Here is a 13,562-nt window from a genome sequence, read left to right on the forward strand (position 1 = left end):
TACAGAAAATCAGTAAATATGTGATAAATCGGTAACTGTGCATAATCACCAATGATTTCAGTAAGTTTGATAAATATATCACTTTTTACTGGGGATTATGAATAATACCAATAAATTAGAAAAAATGCTAAAAAAATTCTCACTTTTACCGGTGATTATACACAGGGGCGTCGGAAGTGTTTCGAAACTGTGGGTGCTCGTCTTTAGTTTTATATCGGAAATTTTAATTTTTGGATCAATTCTGGGGGTGCTCGGATCCATGTCACAAATTACCGTGGGTGCTCAAGCACCCACAGCACCCCCGGCTCCGACGCCACTGATTATACAAACTGTTACTCGCGGCTTCGCTCGCGTTGATTTGGTAAACTGAAAACTATTCGGCAGTGATTCGCCTCCCATAACATTTGAACCCTTCGTGATCATCTCGCGGGGGGGTGAATTTTCAGAAATCTCGTCTTTAGTGGGTGGGTATCTACATTAAAAATATAACACTGACTTAATTTCACGATTTCGGAGCAGCGATGAATGCTCATAAAGGCGCGTATACATTAACGCGCCGATCATGCAATGAAAACATTCGCAATTGGTTTGTTCAGTAATTTGTACGGTGTTGCGAACGATTCTTGAGCTTTCTTATCTGGACCCACCTGGAATCGCTTTTTTTCAATGAACACAAAGGAAAGAAAGGAACATAAAAAGAAAGTTAGTGTACTTTGTGTACCCAGGAGCTGATTATAACCGCTGCAGGGGGTCGTACGCTACAAGATCTGCGTGCTAGTGTATACGCGCCTTATCGTTTGAATCCCCTTAGAGGGTTGAATTTTGAAAAATTTCCTTCTCAGTGAGTCTCTGCCGTGGGCGGAGATAAGGAGGGGGGGGGGGGGGCACAGAATCAAAGGTGGAGTCGACTGATCTAATGTACATATGTTTATATGAATTTATGAATTGACATCATCATCGTGCCCCTCCCAGCAACAATGACCGTTCCCCCCCACCCCCAGACTTCCAAGTCTATCTCCGCCTATGGTCTCTGCATTACAGTATAAAAATACTGATTTAATTTCATATTTACAGCTTCAGCAGTTTCAGTTTCGGCTCAGCGTGATTTCTTTGTTATATTTGAACTCCCTCACGACCCCCCTTAGGGATCGAATTTTGAAAAACCCCTTCTTAATTAGTTTTTATATTATGAAATAAAACTTCTGACCAAATTTCATGAATTTCAGCGGTTTCGGCTCGGCACGATTTCTCTGTATAACTTTGGAACTCCTTTACAATTCCCTTAGGGGTCGAATTTCGAAAACCGCCTTCTTAGTTCGTGTTTATGTCATGAATTAGAACTTCTGACCAAATTTCATGACTATAGATTCAGCGGTTTCGGCGGAGATAAAATTTCCTCTATGTTATCTTTGAACCTCTTTTGACCCCCTTAGGGGCCGAATTTAGAAAAACCCCTTCTTAGTGAGTCTTTACGTGATAAAAAAACTATTGACCAAATTTTATATATATACACTGGTGAAATAAATTAAGAGAATTTGCATATTTTATCGAATTTCATGAAAAGAACTGAACTGAAAAAACCGCTGCTTCTAGACAAAAATGCAAATCTTGTACGTCAAATACGTAAGCGTACACGTGTGTGTAGGCGGAGCCAGTAGAGAAACAGGCTTTATAAGCGCGCGTAAGTTAAGACGCATTTCGTTCGCTAGCCCACCTAGGCGAATTTCTTGGTGTTATTTTGCAGCAATCGGTTAATTTCAAATTGTAACAGTAGAAATGAGGTGGCGAATTGTGGGGAGGCTAGAAGCAGGCCAATCTCAAGTCCAGATTTGTAGAGAGTTCAATTTAACACCCAGCGTCGTGTGTAACTTAAGGAAACACTTCCAGGATACCGGATCCATCGAGAGAAAGCGTGGGCAAGGTCGTCCAAGAGCCACGACGGCCAGAGAAGATCGCCATTTGTCGATTATAGCGAGGCGTAACAGGAGTGCTACAGCTTCTCAGCTCTCTCGTGACTTGTATGCAGCCACAGGAACCCGTGTATCAAGGGTGACTGTTTCCAAAGACTTCATGAGAGAGGGTTGTTTGCAAGAAGACCTGCTGTTTGCGTCCCGCTCACTTCTACGGACAGGAGAATCCGTTTATCATGGTGCAGAGAGCATAGAGATTGGGCGACCGTTCTCTTCACTGATGAGTCCCGGTTCAGCCTAAGCACCGATTTTCGCCGTACGTTCATATGGAGAGAACCAGGGACCCGCTACCTACCCTCCAATGTCCGCGAAATCGACCATTATAGCGGAGGAGGTTTAATGGTCTGGGCAGGCATCATGTTGGATGGCCGCACACCTCTCCATGTCTTTGAAAGAGGCACTGTGACTGAGGTGAGGTATAGGGATGAGGTCTTGGAGCCCTATGTTTGCCTTTTCAGGGGTGCAGTTGGCCCTGAGTTCATTTTAATGGACGATAACGCGAGGCCACACAGAGCTCTTCTGCTCGACGATTTTCTAGGGAGTGAGGATATTCGCAGGATGGATTGGCCAGCCAGATCTCCAGACCTTAACCTTATAGAGCATGTCTGGGACGCTCTGGGGAGGGCAATTGCAACCCCCCTCCGGGAACCATCCAGGGAATGAAAACAGCGTTGCTGAACGAGTGGGACCAACTGCCACAGGAAATGATAAACTACCTTATTTCAAGTATGAAATCACGCTGCGAGACCTGTATATCTGTAAGAGGGGACCATACCCCCTATTAACCCATCTATTAACCCTTTTTTTTGTTTATTCTGCAACCGCTGTTTCATACCTTCCGACTCCAACGAGTGTTACGCACGATCATGCGTGTGTATTACAGTTATTGAATGATTATTTGTTTTGTATTGTATCAATGTATGTACATATCAAATTTCATTAAAATCGGTACAGTAGTTCTAGAGATAATCGATTCTTCAGAGATAATCTGCAAATTCTCTTAATTTCTTACACCAGTGTAGCTTCGATTTCGACTTGGTTTTGATCATTTTTGTCGCACCACGGTCATTTTCTGCACACGAAGGCTAATTAGACCGGGACCTACAATTTATTGCCGATTCCGAACGGCAGGCTTGTTTTTTATACTCGTCGAGAGGTTGGTGCGCTAACCCCTGCGGTAGCAATTTTTGCTGCGGTCATGTCGCCATTTTTGTTGTACCCCTGTGTCAGGAAAGTTTTCTGACAAGGACGAACGGGGTATCGAACTCGCGATACCTCTAAACATCCTTTGGTACTTTAGGCGAGTATCTTACCGACCTGGGCTACCGCGCCCCTTCGACTTGGTGATGATGAATCAGTCAGCCAGTCAGGATATGTTATTATATAAATGTATATATATATCCAAGTGCATAAAGGAGGTACATTTTATTGGGGGTGATCGTAAAATTCGTTAAGTGGGAGGTCGTTATATCAAGGTCCGATTGTAGAATTTGTCAAATATAGTTAATTATATGAGGGTCAGATTGTATAAATTCGTTAAAAAAGAATTTGTTGTATTGTTGTCTGTTGTATATTTGTTCATGTTTGTAACCTAAGGTGGTGCCACTGAAATATTTTGTGCATTTAGAGTTACCATCCATCATGGGCGGAGATATGGGAGGGGGCGTGGAGGGGCATTGCCCCCCCCCCCCCCCCAGCATCAAAAGTGGAGTGGGCAGATCTAATCTATATGTATGTATATGAATTGACATCATCATCATCGTGCCCCCCCCAGCAATAATGACTTTGCCCCCCCCCCCAGACTTCCATGTCTATCACCGCCTATGCCATCCATGCTCCTTGTTAGTGTCATTTCAAGCACCTTTCTGTTTTAGAAAATTTGTCTTTTTTGTCCCCTTTTCAGGTTTCCGGAATCATTATATTTTTTTAGGGGATTTTTTTCACTCTGAAACATAACTATCTCTTCATTGGCATGAGTGTTTGCGTGGTTTTTTTTCTCACACATTTAAACACGCTTTGATCAACGCCCTCGACATTCCACCTCCCAGCAGGGCAGATGCTATTCTAACCATGGCCCAGCTTGCCCCAGGATAACATAGAAAAAACAGACGGACAAACAGATCTAAAAGAAGGAAACCACAATATCCAATTTGAGAATACCATTGTTTGCTCACCAACAGAAGATGCCGTGTACTGAAGTGGGGAGGGGGGGTTGTTATTCCATTCAGAAATAAAGAAAATAGAATGCAAACAACACTAAATGCCGTGATTCCTCTAACAAAAAAAACCACTCCCAAATATAAAAAAAACTTTTGGGGATTTAGGAAAAGAAAAACCCCTCTTTGCTCCAGACGAAGTAATAAAACTGACCAGAGGGTGGGCATAATTCATTAAAAATGAGGGGAAACGGATCGTTATTTTTTCCCTTTTTTGCTTTAACTCCTATGTCTGCATATAAAATTATGATATATATGCTAGACGCGTCAAAATGTCGAGACGTTTCAAGTCCAAGACTATTGTATAGCTTTTTGGCCATCATTATCGTACTCCTCTTTCTGAATGGCCTGAAATTCTGAAGGAAGAAAAACGAACAATGGACGGCAACATTAAATAAGCTTGACAGCAGCAGTAGGAGCGACGTATTACTTAATCAAAAAGTTTTGCATATTCTGACAGTTCTACTTCACAAACATCTACTATATTATTAATATTTATTGCTTTCTTTGTCGACAACTTATCGGGTGAGTTTGAATAACATTTTTCATAACTAGAGCCCGGATTGTACGTTCATATGCATTTGCAAATTTTGACCTTTTCAGTATTAATGCACCACAAATGCATAAAATTGAATGCGTATTTTCTTCACATTTATCATAATTTTTAAACATAAGCAATATCACTGATCGAATCCATCATCCTAGGCTCAAATTTGAGGGAACTTTCAGGTAAATTTAAATAATTTATTAATGATTTATCATATTTACCCATACGAGTTGGGGATTGCACATAATCACCGGTAAATGTGAAAAATCTTTGATTGGTAAAAACAAAATGATTGGTAACTATGTATAATAACTGGTGATTGCATAATAACAATATATAATAACCGGATTTATCAAATTTCCGTAACATGTATAGCGGTACTGTTTTATCTGGGAAAAATTATTGTGGTGGTTCTTTTTTTTCTCCTTTTTTGGAAGAAAAGTGGTGCCATCTATTGCGAAAGTTGGGAAAAATGACAACATCAAGCGTGCGAGCGTAGGCGTCCTCCTTTCTCAGGTTTTGTACTTGGTGATCCTAGTCTATATATGCCTAGGGTTACCAGAGGTCTTCCTACGTTTCGGAAATGATTTTTCTTATGAATTTTTTTTCTCACTTTGAAACACACATATACAAATACAAATACAAATACAAATACAATCATTGACATGAGTGTTTTTGTGGTGTTTTCCATTGACCGATAGCTGTCGAAATTCAAACAATTTTTTCCTGTTTTTTTTGCGGTTTGGTTTTAGTCGGAAAAAATTATTGGTGTGGCCGGGCGCGTTTTATTGTTCAGAATAGTGGCACCACCTGTTGTGAAAATTAGGAAAAGTGACGTCATCAAGGATTCACGGGATTCACAAGGATTTAAGGAAAGCAGCAGGCGTGCTGCTTTCTCAGTTTTTGATTCTGGTAATCCAAATCAAAAACTAAGAAAGGAGATTGCCTTCTCGTTAATGTCACGTTTCTCAATTTCTGCACCAGATAGCGCCTCCATACTAACAAAAAAACGACCATCACCATAATAATCCTTCCCAACCAAAACGGAACACCTAAAAAAATAAAGAAAAACAATTACGATACGTCTCCCCTCGTGAAAATGAATTATTCAGTGTGGTCCGTTTTATTAATTTGCCTGGAGCAAGGCGAGAGATTTTCTTTCGCAACCCTCAGAAGGTTTTTTTTTTTTCAGGATTGTTGCTTTTTACCAGAGGTGATTTTGCCGTAGGAATCAGCATCGAGTGTCGTTCGCATCCTATTTTGTTATTTAAGAATGGGAAAGGCCCCTCCCCACTTCAGTATTCATAAGCTGTTAGTACGCAAACAATGGATGTTGCACTTTTGTTCTTCCAGAGCTGTTTTTCGGACTGTCTTTTCAATATCATCCTAGAGCAAGGTAGACCGCGGTTAAAATAGCATCTGCTCTGCGTAGAGGCAACTTAGAACGTGTGAAAATAAATGTGCGGGCGATATATATGTTTCAGGGTGAAAAAAGGAAAAATAATTCTGGAAATCTTGAAAGCAGGACAAAGGGGGCTAATTTTCTAAAAAGTAGGAGAACGCTTGAAACGACATCAAAAAGGAGGACGTGTGGTAATCCTACCCTATATATACCCTGTGCAACCGCGAATTCACGTGCCAGTACGTTTTCAGGGCTATTTCATGACGCACTGGAGTCGGTACCAGCTGACATCACGCGTAACGTCATTGCTCAAACAAAACCGAGTGCACCCGCTTTGCTACCCTGTCAATTACCCTACTAATATTTTTATCTGACCCATTTCAGTTGAATCACATAAGTTATTTAATTTAAATTGCGTTGATTGAAAGCCAACTCGAGACATAATTTCAATTATCTTCTGAACTTTTTCCTAATAATTTTTGATTATCTTTGTGTTTTCATTTGAATTAGGTATAGCTTTTAGAATCCTTGGACTTCGTTATCACCAATGCAACTGCAACATAAAAACATGGGAAGCAAATATATATAAAGAAAAACCTAATATAAAATGTTTGAAGTTATTATCATTTTGAATGCTAATATCAAAAAAGACACATTATTACTTACCAATTATTTCTTGGATCTGTTTTTTAGATTATAAAAAGATTGTAAAAATACCACACGCGCATACCAGTTGACAACACCACTCACGTAAAACAGTTAATAAGCATCTGAAATGTAAAAAAGAGCACGTTTCGTGTGTTTCACTATTGTTTAGGGATCGACAAAGCGGAACCCGTCCGGGTCGATCTAAAATTTAATTAGAAACCATGTTTCTACCAAATAAAAATTAAAACTTACCCCTCTCGCATTATGAATGAAGTGATACACTGGGCAAGAATTAAACAACACTTAGTCGAAAAACAAAACTATTCTATTCTTTTCTTTTCTTAAATCAGAGTGACAGAAGACGCTCTGTCCTTCTTTTCTCCTCAATTACATGATGTGTACTACTGAAATATACTCACACAAAAAAAGGAAAAAGAAATAATAATAATAATACAGCTCGTACATATGGTACCTCTGCCTCCCTCTGTTGGGAAGCAGTGGGAGTCGCAACATCCTCCCACCATTGGAATTGCAGTGCGCCTAAACAAAATTCCAATTATACAAAATATTGCTCCGAAATAAACATTACTGTGCATAGAATCAAAAAATAGCTATATATATACACATGCAACTACAAAAGTTGAAAAATACATATGCTCTGCACAATAACCCATAATAAAAGTTAAATTTTCAAAATTTGAGTATATGAAACATGTATAAAAATGCATGACATTCATAAAATAAATACATATTATGTAGTGCGACACATATTGTTGATTTTGTTTGAACACACGACTGTTGAGTGTCACAATATAAGTCTGTCCGGTATTTTCAGCTCTCGGCCGAATCTAGACCTTCTCTGTTCGCTGCATTTAATTACCGGATCTTGTGAGTCACTCAATTCTAACGGGTAAAGTCTTTGTACAGGTCGAACTAGAGTTCCAGATCTCGTTTGGAGTCTTACCACGCGCGTGCTACCGTCTCTGCTGGGAAGAACTTCTGTTATTCTGGCCATGGGCCACAACACTCTTTTCTTGTCTTCCAGTCCCACCAAGACCACATCGCCGACTTGGAAGTTTCTTCCTTGTTCACTTGACCGTTGAATCAGCTGACCCAAGTACTCCTTTCGGAAACGGCTTCTCAATTCACCTCGGAGCTTCTGACGGTACTTGAGCCTAGCGTTGGAGCTCTTATGATCAATCACGTCAAGATCCGGAACTCCTGATGTTGGGATTTCTTGGAGAAAGGATGCTGGAGAAAGCGCCACCAGGTCGTCAGAATTCTCTGATACGAATGTGAGAGGTCTGCGGTTCACTGTAGCCTCAACGTCACAAATAATCGTATAGAGTTCTTCAAAATGCAGAGATGATCGGCCTAGGACCCGCACTAAGAGTTCTTTGACTGATCTTATCAGTCTCTCCCACCATCCTCCCCACCAGGCTGCAGTAGGAGGGATGAATTTCCACTTGATTGGAGACAAATGCTCATCGTTGGTAACTTTAATCCAGTCAATTAGTTTTAGCGCATTGCTAGTTCCCACAAAATTAGTTCCATTGTCGGAGTACACAATGGATGGTCTGCCTCTTCTGGCCGCGAATCTGCGGAAACTTTGTATAAATGCTTCGGTGCTTAAAGAGGACACTAACTCCAAGTGTATGGCTCTATAGATAGCACAGGTGAACAGTACGATCCAAGCTTTGGTTTTAGATTTCAAATAGAGAGGTCCACACAAATCTATGCCTACTATTTCGAAGACATTGGCCTCCCTCACTCTGTCGAACGGAAGCTGTATCGGTACACTTGTCCCTGCTTTGGCCTTGTGTCGTTTGCAAGGTACACATTTGGAAATCACTCGTCTAATTGCCCGTTTTGAAGATATAATCCAGTACTTTTCTCTTAGTATTGACGCTAGGATTTGAATCCCTGCATGGTTATTATTGACATGGCATTGCCAAATCAAAGAGTCCACAAGATAGTGTTTCGTAGGAAGGAGCAGCGGGTAAAGAAACGGAAATTCATCGTCTCTCTCAATAATTTTGGTTTTAATTCTCAATAGTTCATTCTCGTCTTCAACAACGGTCAGACCCTTGAAGCGATTTTCCTTGACAGGAAATGATTCTCGTTGCACAGACAACCAGAGGAGATTTTCTGCGTTCTCCTTCTCATACGCATCCACTAGATTTCCTTTCGGGATGACTTTTTTTTGTGCTCTCAAGATGAATCTTCTCACCCAGCAAAAGATGCGCACAATGCGAGAGAAGTTAGAGAATTTTTTATACCAACTAATATTTTCATTATTATCATTAACGCTTAAATTTACAGAGAAAGATTTCTTTCTTTCTACAGTTACTAGACGCTCATCTGTATGCACTTCTAGACTAGGCCAGGTATCTCGATTTTCTTTCAACCATAACGGTCCTTCCCACCATCTGCTCTCTATCAGGTGGGCTACATTACAACCGCGAGAAGGAAGATCTGCTGGATTCAAATGACCTGGGATATAGAGCCATTGGTTCGGATTTGACAATTTTCCTATTTCTCGCACTCGGTTGCCCACAAATGTGCCCCACTGGTCATTACGTTTGATCCATGCAAGGCAGGTGGCAGAATCAGTCCAAAAGTACGAGCTAATTGAGGAAACATTTAAGGAATTTACTATGAAATTATTTAATCTTGCTCCTATGACGCATGCAAGAAGTTCAAGTCTGGGTATCGTAATTTTCTTTAGTGGAGCTAGCCTACACCGTGCACCTACCAACTGCACAGATACCTTATTCTGATTTTCGCATCTCAGGAAAATAGCCGTAGCATACCCCGCTTGACTGGCATCACAAAACACGTGTATAGACCAGTTCTCATGATCTCCATATCCTACTCTTCGTTGAAATTTCAGCTCGGCCAATAACCCCAGTTGTTTATACCAGCGGACAAAATTATCTCTTATATCATCAGGTAAGGGAGCATCCCAATCCGTTTTTAATACCCATGCTTGCTGAATGAGCAATTTAGCTTGTAACATCACTGGGCATACAAAACCAATCGGGTCAAATACGCTTTGCGTAATAGATAACATTTCTCTTTTCGTTGGATTCTGAATTTCTGGGTCTAATTTGACGGGAATGGTAAGACTATCGTCTGTTCTATTCCATAGATATCCTAATATATTGACTGAGGCACTGAAATCTGTGTGTTGGACGTCCGGGATCTCATGCTCCATAATGTCCACTTCCTCAGAAGGGCCAAACTCCCACATTCTCAACTTCATTTTCGCTTCCGCTAACATCTCAGTGGATATTGTTATGAATTCTTTCAATTCTTCGGTATTGTCAACGGAAGTAATGCAGTTATCTACATAAAATGATTTTGTAAGCTTCTTAGCAAGATACTTCCTGTCTTCAGGTGCCTGAGATAAATGGTGTAATATTACCGCACCCAACAAAAACGGACTACTTGTTACTCCAAATACAACTCGATTATGCCTGAACACTTGTATTTTGTTCTCTGCATCCCACCATAAAAATCTCAAAAAATCTCGGTCTTCCTGATTCAGTTCAATTTGTAAAAATGCGCGTCGAATGTCGGATATCACCCCTATCGCCTTTTCCCGAAATCTCAAAATTATGGAAGGGATTTGCTCGATGAGATTTGGTCCTTTTACCAGGCAATCATTGAGTGAGGGATTCCTACCACTTTTACAAGAAGCATCAAATACAGGTCGGATTTTGGTGGTCAAACTATCTGGTTTTATGACAGGATGATGGGGCAAATAGTGGCATTTTCGATCTAACTCATTGTCAGGTACCTTTTCTATTACTCCTTCCTGTTCCCATTCATTAAATACTCTTCCATAATCATCATAAGTAGAGGTTCTTTTCAGCTTGTGAGTAACGCTATACAACCTTTTCTCGGCTATGTGTCGATTGGAAGGAATACCTTGACGTCCGTCCAACCATGGTAATCCTACACAGTATCTACCATCTTGTTTCCTATCCAGTGATCCACAAAATTGTTCTTGAGCGTGCTCTTCCTCCTCTGCTTTAGTCATATGACTCCTGTTTTCGCCAATGCCAATTGTTTCCAAGCTCCACAATTCTGGAATTTTTAACTCCCTTATTGATAGATTTGTCACTGTCATAGTGCTAGCGGAGCGGTCAATTGGACATTTGTTATCATTCTTCTCCCCACATACTGTCCATCCCCACTTTGTTTCGATGGCGGTTAGACCACTTTGCAACTGTTTCACTCGTCCGGTCAAAATCTTACCATATATGTCTGCGCCTATCAGTACCTCAACTTCTGGGCAATTAGTTCCTACATCGGTTAACCATATTTTATTAATTTTGAGCTCTTCTAGTAGCTTACTGTCAAGGGCTAACCGTGGGATGCTTCCGCAAATCACTTCCTGACTCAAAAATTCGAATTCTAACTGTGTTTTTAAATATCTATCGGTTGCCCCCAGAGTTGCACGAAATTTCTTATGGGGTTTAGCACTGATTGTTGAACCCCCGAATAAGGTATGCGATATGGTTTCCACTGTGACGCATTCGAGGTCCAATTCTTCGGCTGTGGACCGTTTAATATATGACTTTTGCGATCCACAATCTAAAAGCACACGGACTTGCTTTGAGAACTTCCTCGTAACCTTAAGCTCTAATGTCATTAATGCCACAGATGAAGTACATTTCTCCTGAACAGATGTGCTTTGCACAGTGCTTGAATCTGAAGAAAGATTTTTATTATCCTCTATCGTACGTTTATCTTTTGCCTTTCTCAAAGGTGTTTCGGGACATAGTAACGTGAGATGATTCTTATTACAAATATGACAACGGACGAGGGTACGGCAAAATTTTGCAATGTGATTTCTTTTAATGCATTTCATGCAGCATTTTTTTTCTTTAATTTTTTCTAATTTTGCATTCAGTGAAAGAGACATAGCCTCAAAACAATCTTTACTCTCATGTGAGGGACGATCACAAAAAATACAGTTCAACTTAACGTTCCCAGCATGTAGGTTTATTGCTGTGGGAAGGGGAGAATCTCCCTTTTTCTGTTTTTCTCGGGGTCGTTGATCCCTTCCTCCCTCGAATCCCTTTCTTGCCAACAACACCCTTTCCTCATTTTCTACTTCATGGTGCAGAAAAGACATGAGTCTCGTTAACCTTGAACTTGGTTGTCGTTGAGGGGGAAATTCTTCCTTGGGGATGGAGTGCACATCTGTGGAATTTTCTAAAGCGGGGGAGGAAGAATACGAATAGCGTTGCCAGGCCCTTAGAATTTCTTCTGACAAACAACTTTCTACTAAGGGATATAGCCAAGCTCCATTGCTTTCAAAATCAACACCCATAGATTCTAAGGCCCGTAACTGAGCTTCTATGGTATCTACCAATTTTCCCAAGGGCAGCTTATTTTTGTTATGGCCTGAATTATCAATTATCAATTTTAATAATTCTCTTACATAGACCTCAATCAATAATTCGGTTTTACCAAACCTCTGTTTTAAAGCATTAATTGCCTTTTCATAATTTTCCGTTGTGACAGGATATGCATTGATAAATTCTCTGGCTTTGGTTCCAGATTGCATAGCCTGGCACAAATAATGAAATTTATCAATTTCGCTCAATTCATCATTATCATGAATTTGTTTGAATTGAGCCCAAAACGGTAAATAATTGATTAACTCGCCATCAAACTTCTTAAGCTCAATTTCTGGCAATTTATACTGAGTACGTCTATTCGAACTAATGACAGATTCTGCCTTACTGCCCTGTTCTGGACTGGCATTTTGTAATGCCTCATTTACCAGACGTTTGATGGTAATAAACACATCTCTATACTCTTCCGTGGTATCATATTCTTTTGAGACATCGTCATCACTAACATCTTTCAAGTCTAGAAGTGCATCTAGAACCGAACCGTCTAGATTTTCTAGTTTTTCTTTTAACTCTTCAAGCTTGGTAAATTTATCTAGAATTTCACTCTGATTCACTGGTTTATTACCTAATTCCTCTTTAAGAGAGTTTACCGTTTTTGTGAATGAACTTCTAATTGGCTTTCGTTGTCTAACTAACTTTTCCATGATGGAAATTCTTCAAATAAAATACCTTCGATTAAAATCTAAACTTATTTCACTTGGAAAATCCAAAAATTGTTTTTCAACTAAATTTAAAATTATTTCATTTAAAAACTCTTAAAATCAAAAATTCTTTATCCTGGCTGGCTCGCCACTTGTTTAGGGATCGACAAAGCGGAACCCGTCCGGGTCGATCTAAAATTTAATTAGAAACCATGTTTCTACCAAATAAAAATTAAAACTTACCCCTCTCGCATTATGAATGAAGTGATACACTGGGCAAGAATTAAACAACACTTAGTCGAAAAACAAAACTATTCTATTCTTTTCTTTTCTTAAATCAGAGTGACAGAAGACGCTCTGTCCTTCTTTTCTCCTCAATTACATGATGTGTACTACTGAAATATACTCACACAAAAAAAGGAAAAAGAAATAATAATAATAATACAGCTCGTACATATGGTACCTCTGCCTCCCTCTGTTGGGAAGCAGTGGGAGTCGCAACAACTATCGTCTGTTCAAAAGTGATTGAGCAGTGACGTCACGTAGTCGCTCCGAGACCACGGCCACTGAGCCAAAGCGGCAAGCGCGACTTCAAAGGGATTAAACAGCTCTTATTATATAGTCCTGGTATGTTTTACTGCACACAGTGGTTTGTTGCCTCATGCATTAAGTAGTTCACATTAACTCCGTAATGGATTAAAAATTC

The 13,562-nt window shown here is 40.1% G+C and overlaps 1 protein-coding gene across 1 annotated transcript; it reads right to left on the reverse strand.

The window, feature by feature from the left end:
* Positions 1–7,588: 7,588 nt before the first annotated feature.
* LOC149074118 (uncharacterized) lies at positions 7,589–12,859 on the reverse strand. The gene is made up of 2 exons (XM_089247332.1): positions 12,073–12,859; positions 7,589–11,502 (listed from the first exon to the last, which is right to left on the reverse strand). Exons 1-2 carry the CDS (start codon positions 12,857–12,859, stop codon positions 7,589–7,591), a joined length of 4,701 nt encoding a protein of 1,566 aa, XP_089103458.1.
* Between the last annotated feature and the right edge of the window lie 703 nt (positions 12,860–13,562).

The sequence above is a fragment of the Pholcus phalangioides genome, unplaced genomic scaffold, assembly GCF_987345545.1.
Source record: "Pholcus phalangioides strain wild (caught in Gottingen) unplaced genomic scaffold, Ppha-v1.0 ptg000017l_1, whole genome shotgun sequence".
Classification (NCBI taxonomy): domain Eukaryota; kingdom Metazoa; phylum Arthropoda; class Arachnida; order Araneae; family Pholcidae; genus Pholcus; species Pholcus phalangioides.

Coding starts and splice junctions, on each gene's coding strand:
- LOC149074118 (XM_089247332.1), bottom strand. CDS start 12,859: ATGGAAAAGTTAGTTAGACAACGAAAGCCAATTAGAAGTTCATTCACA. Junction 11,503..12,072: donor ATATCCCTTAGTAGAAAGTT/GTTTGTCAGAAG, acceptor ATCTTTCTTCAG/ATTCAAGCACTGTGCAAAGC.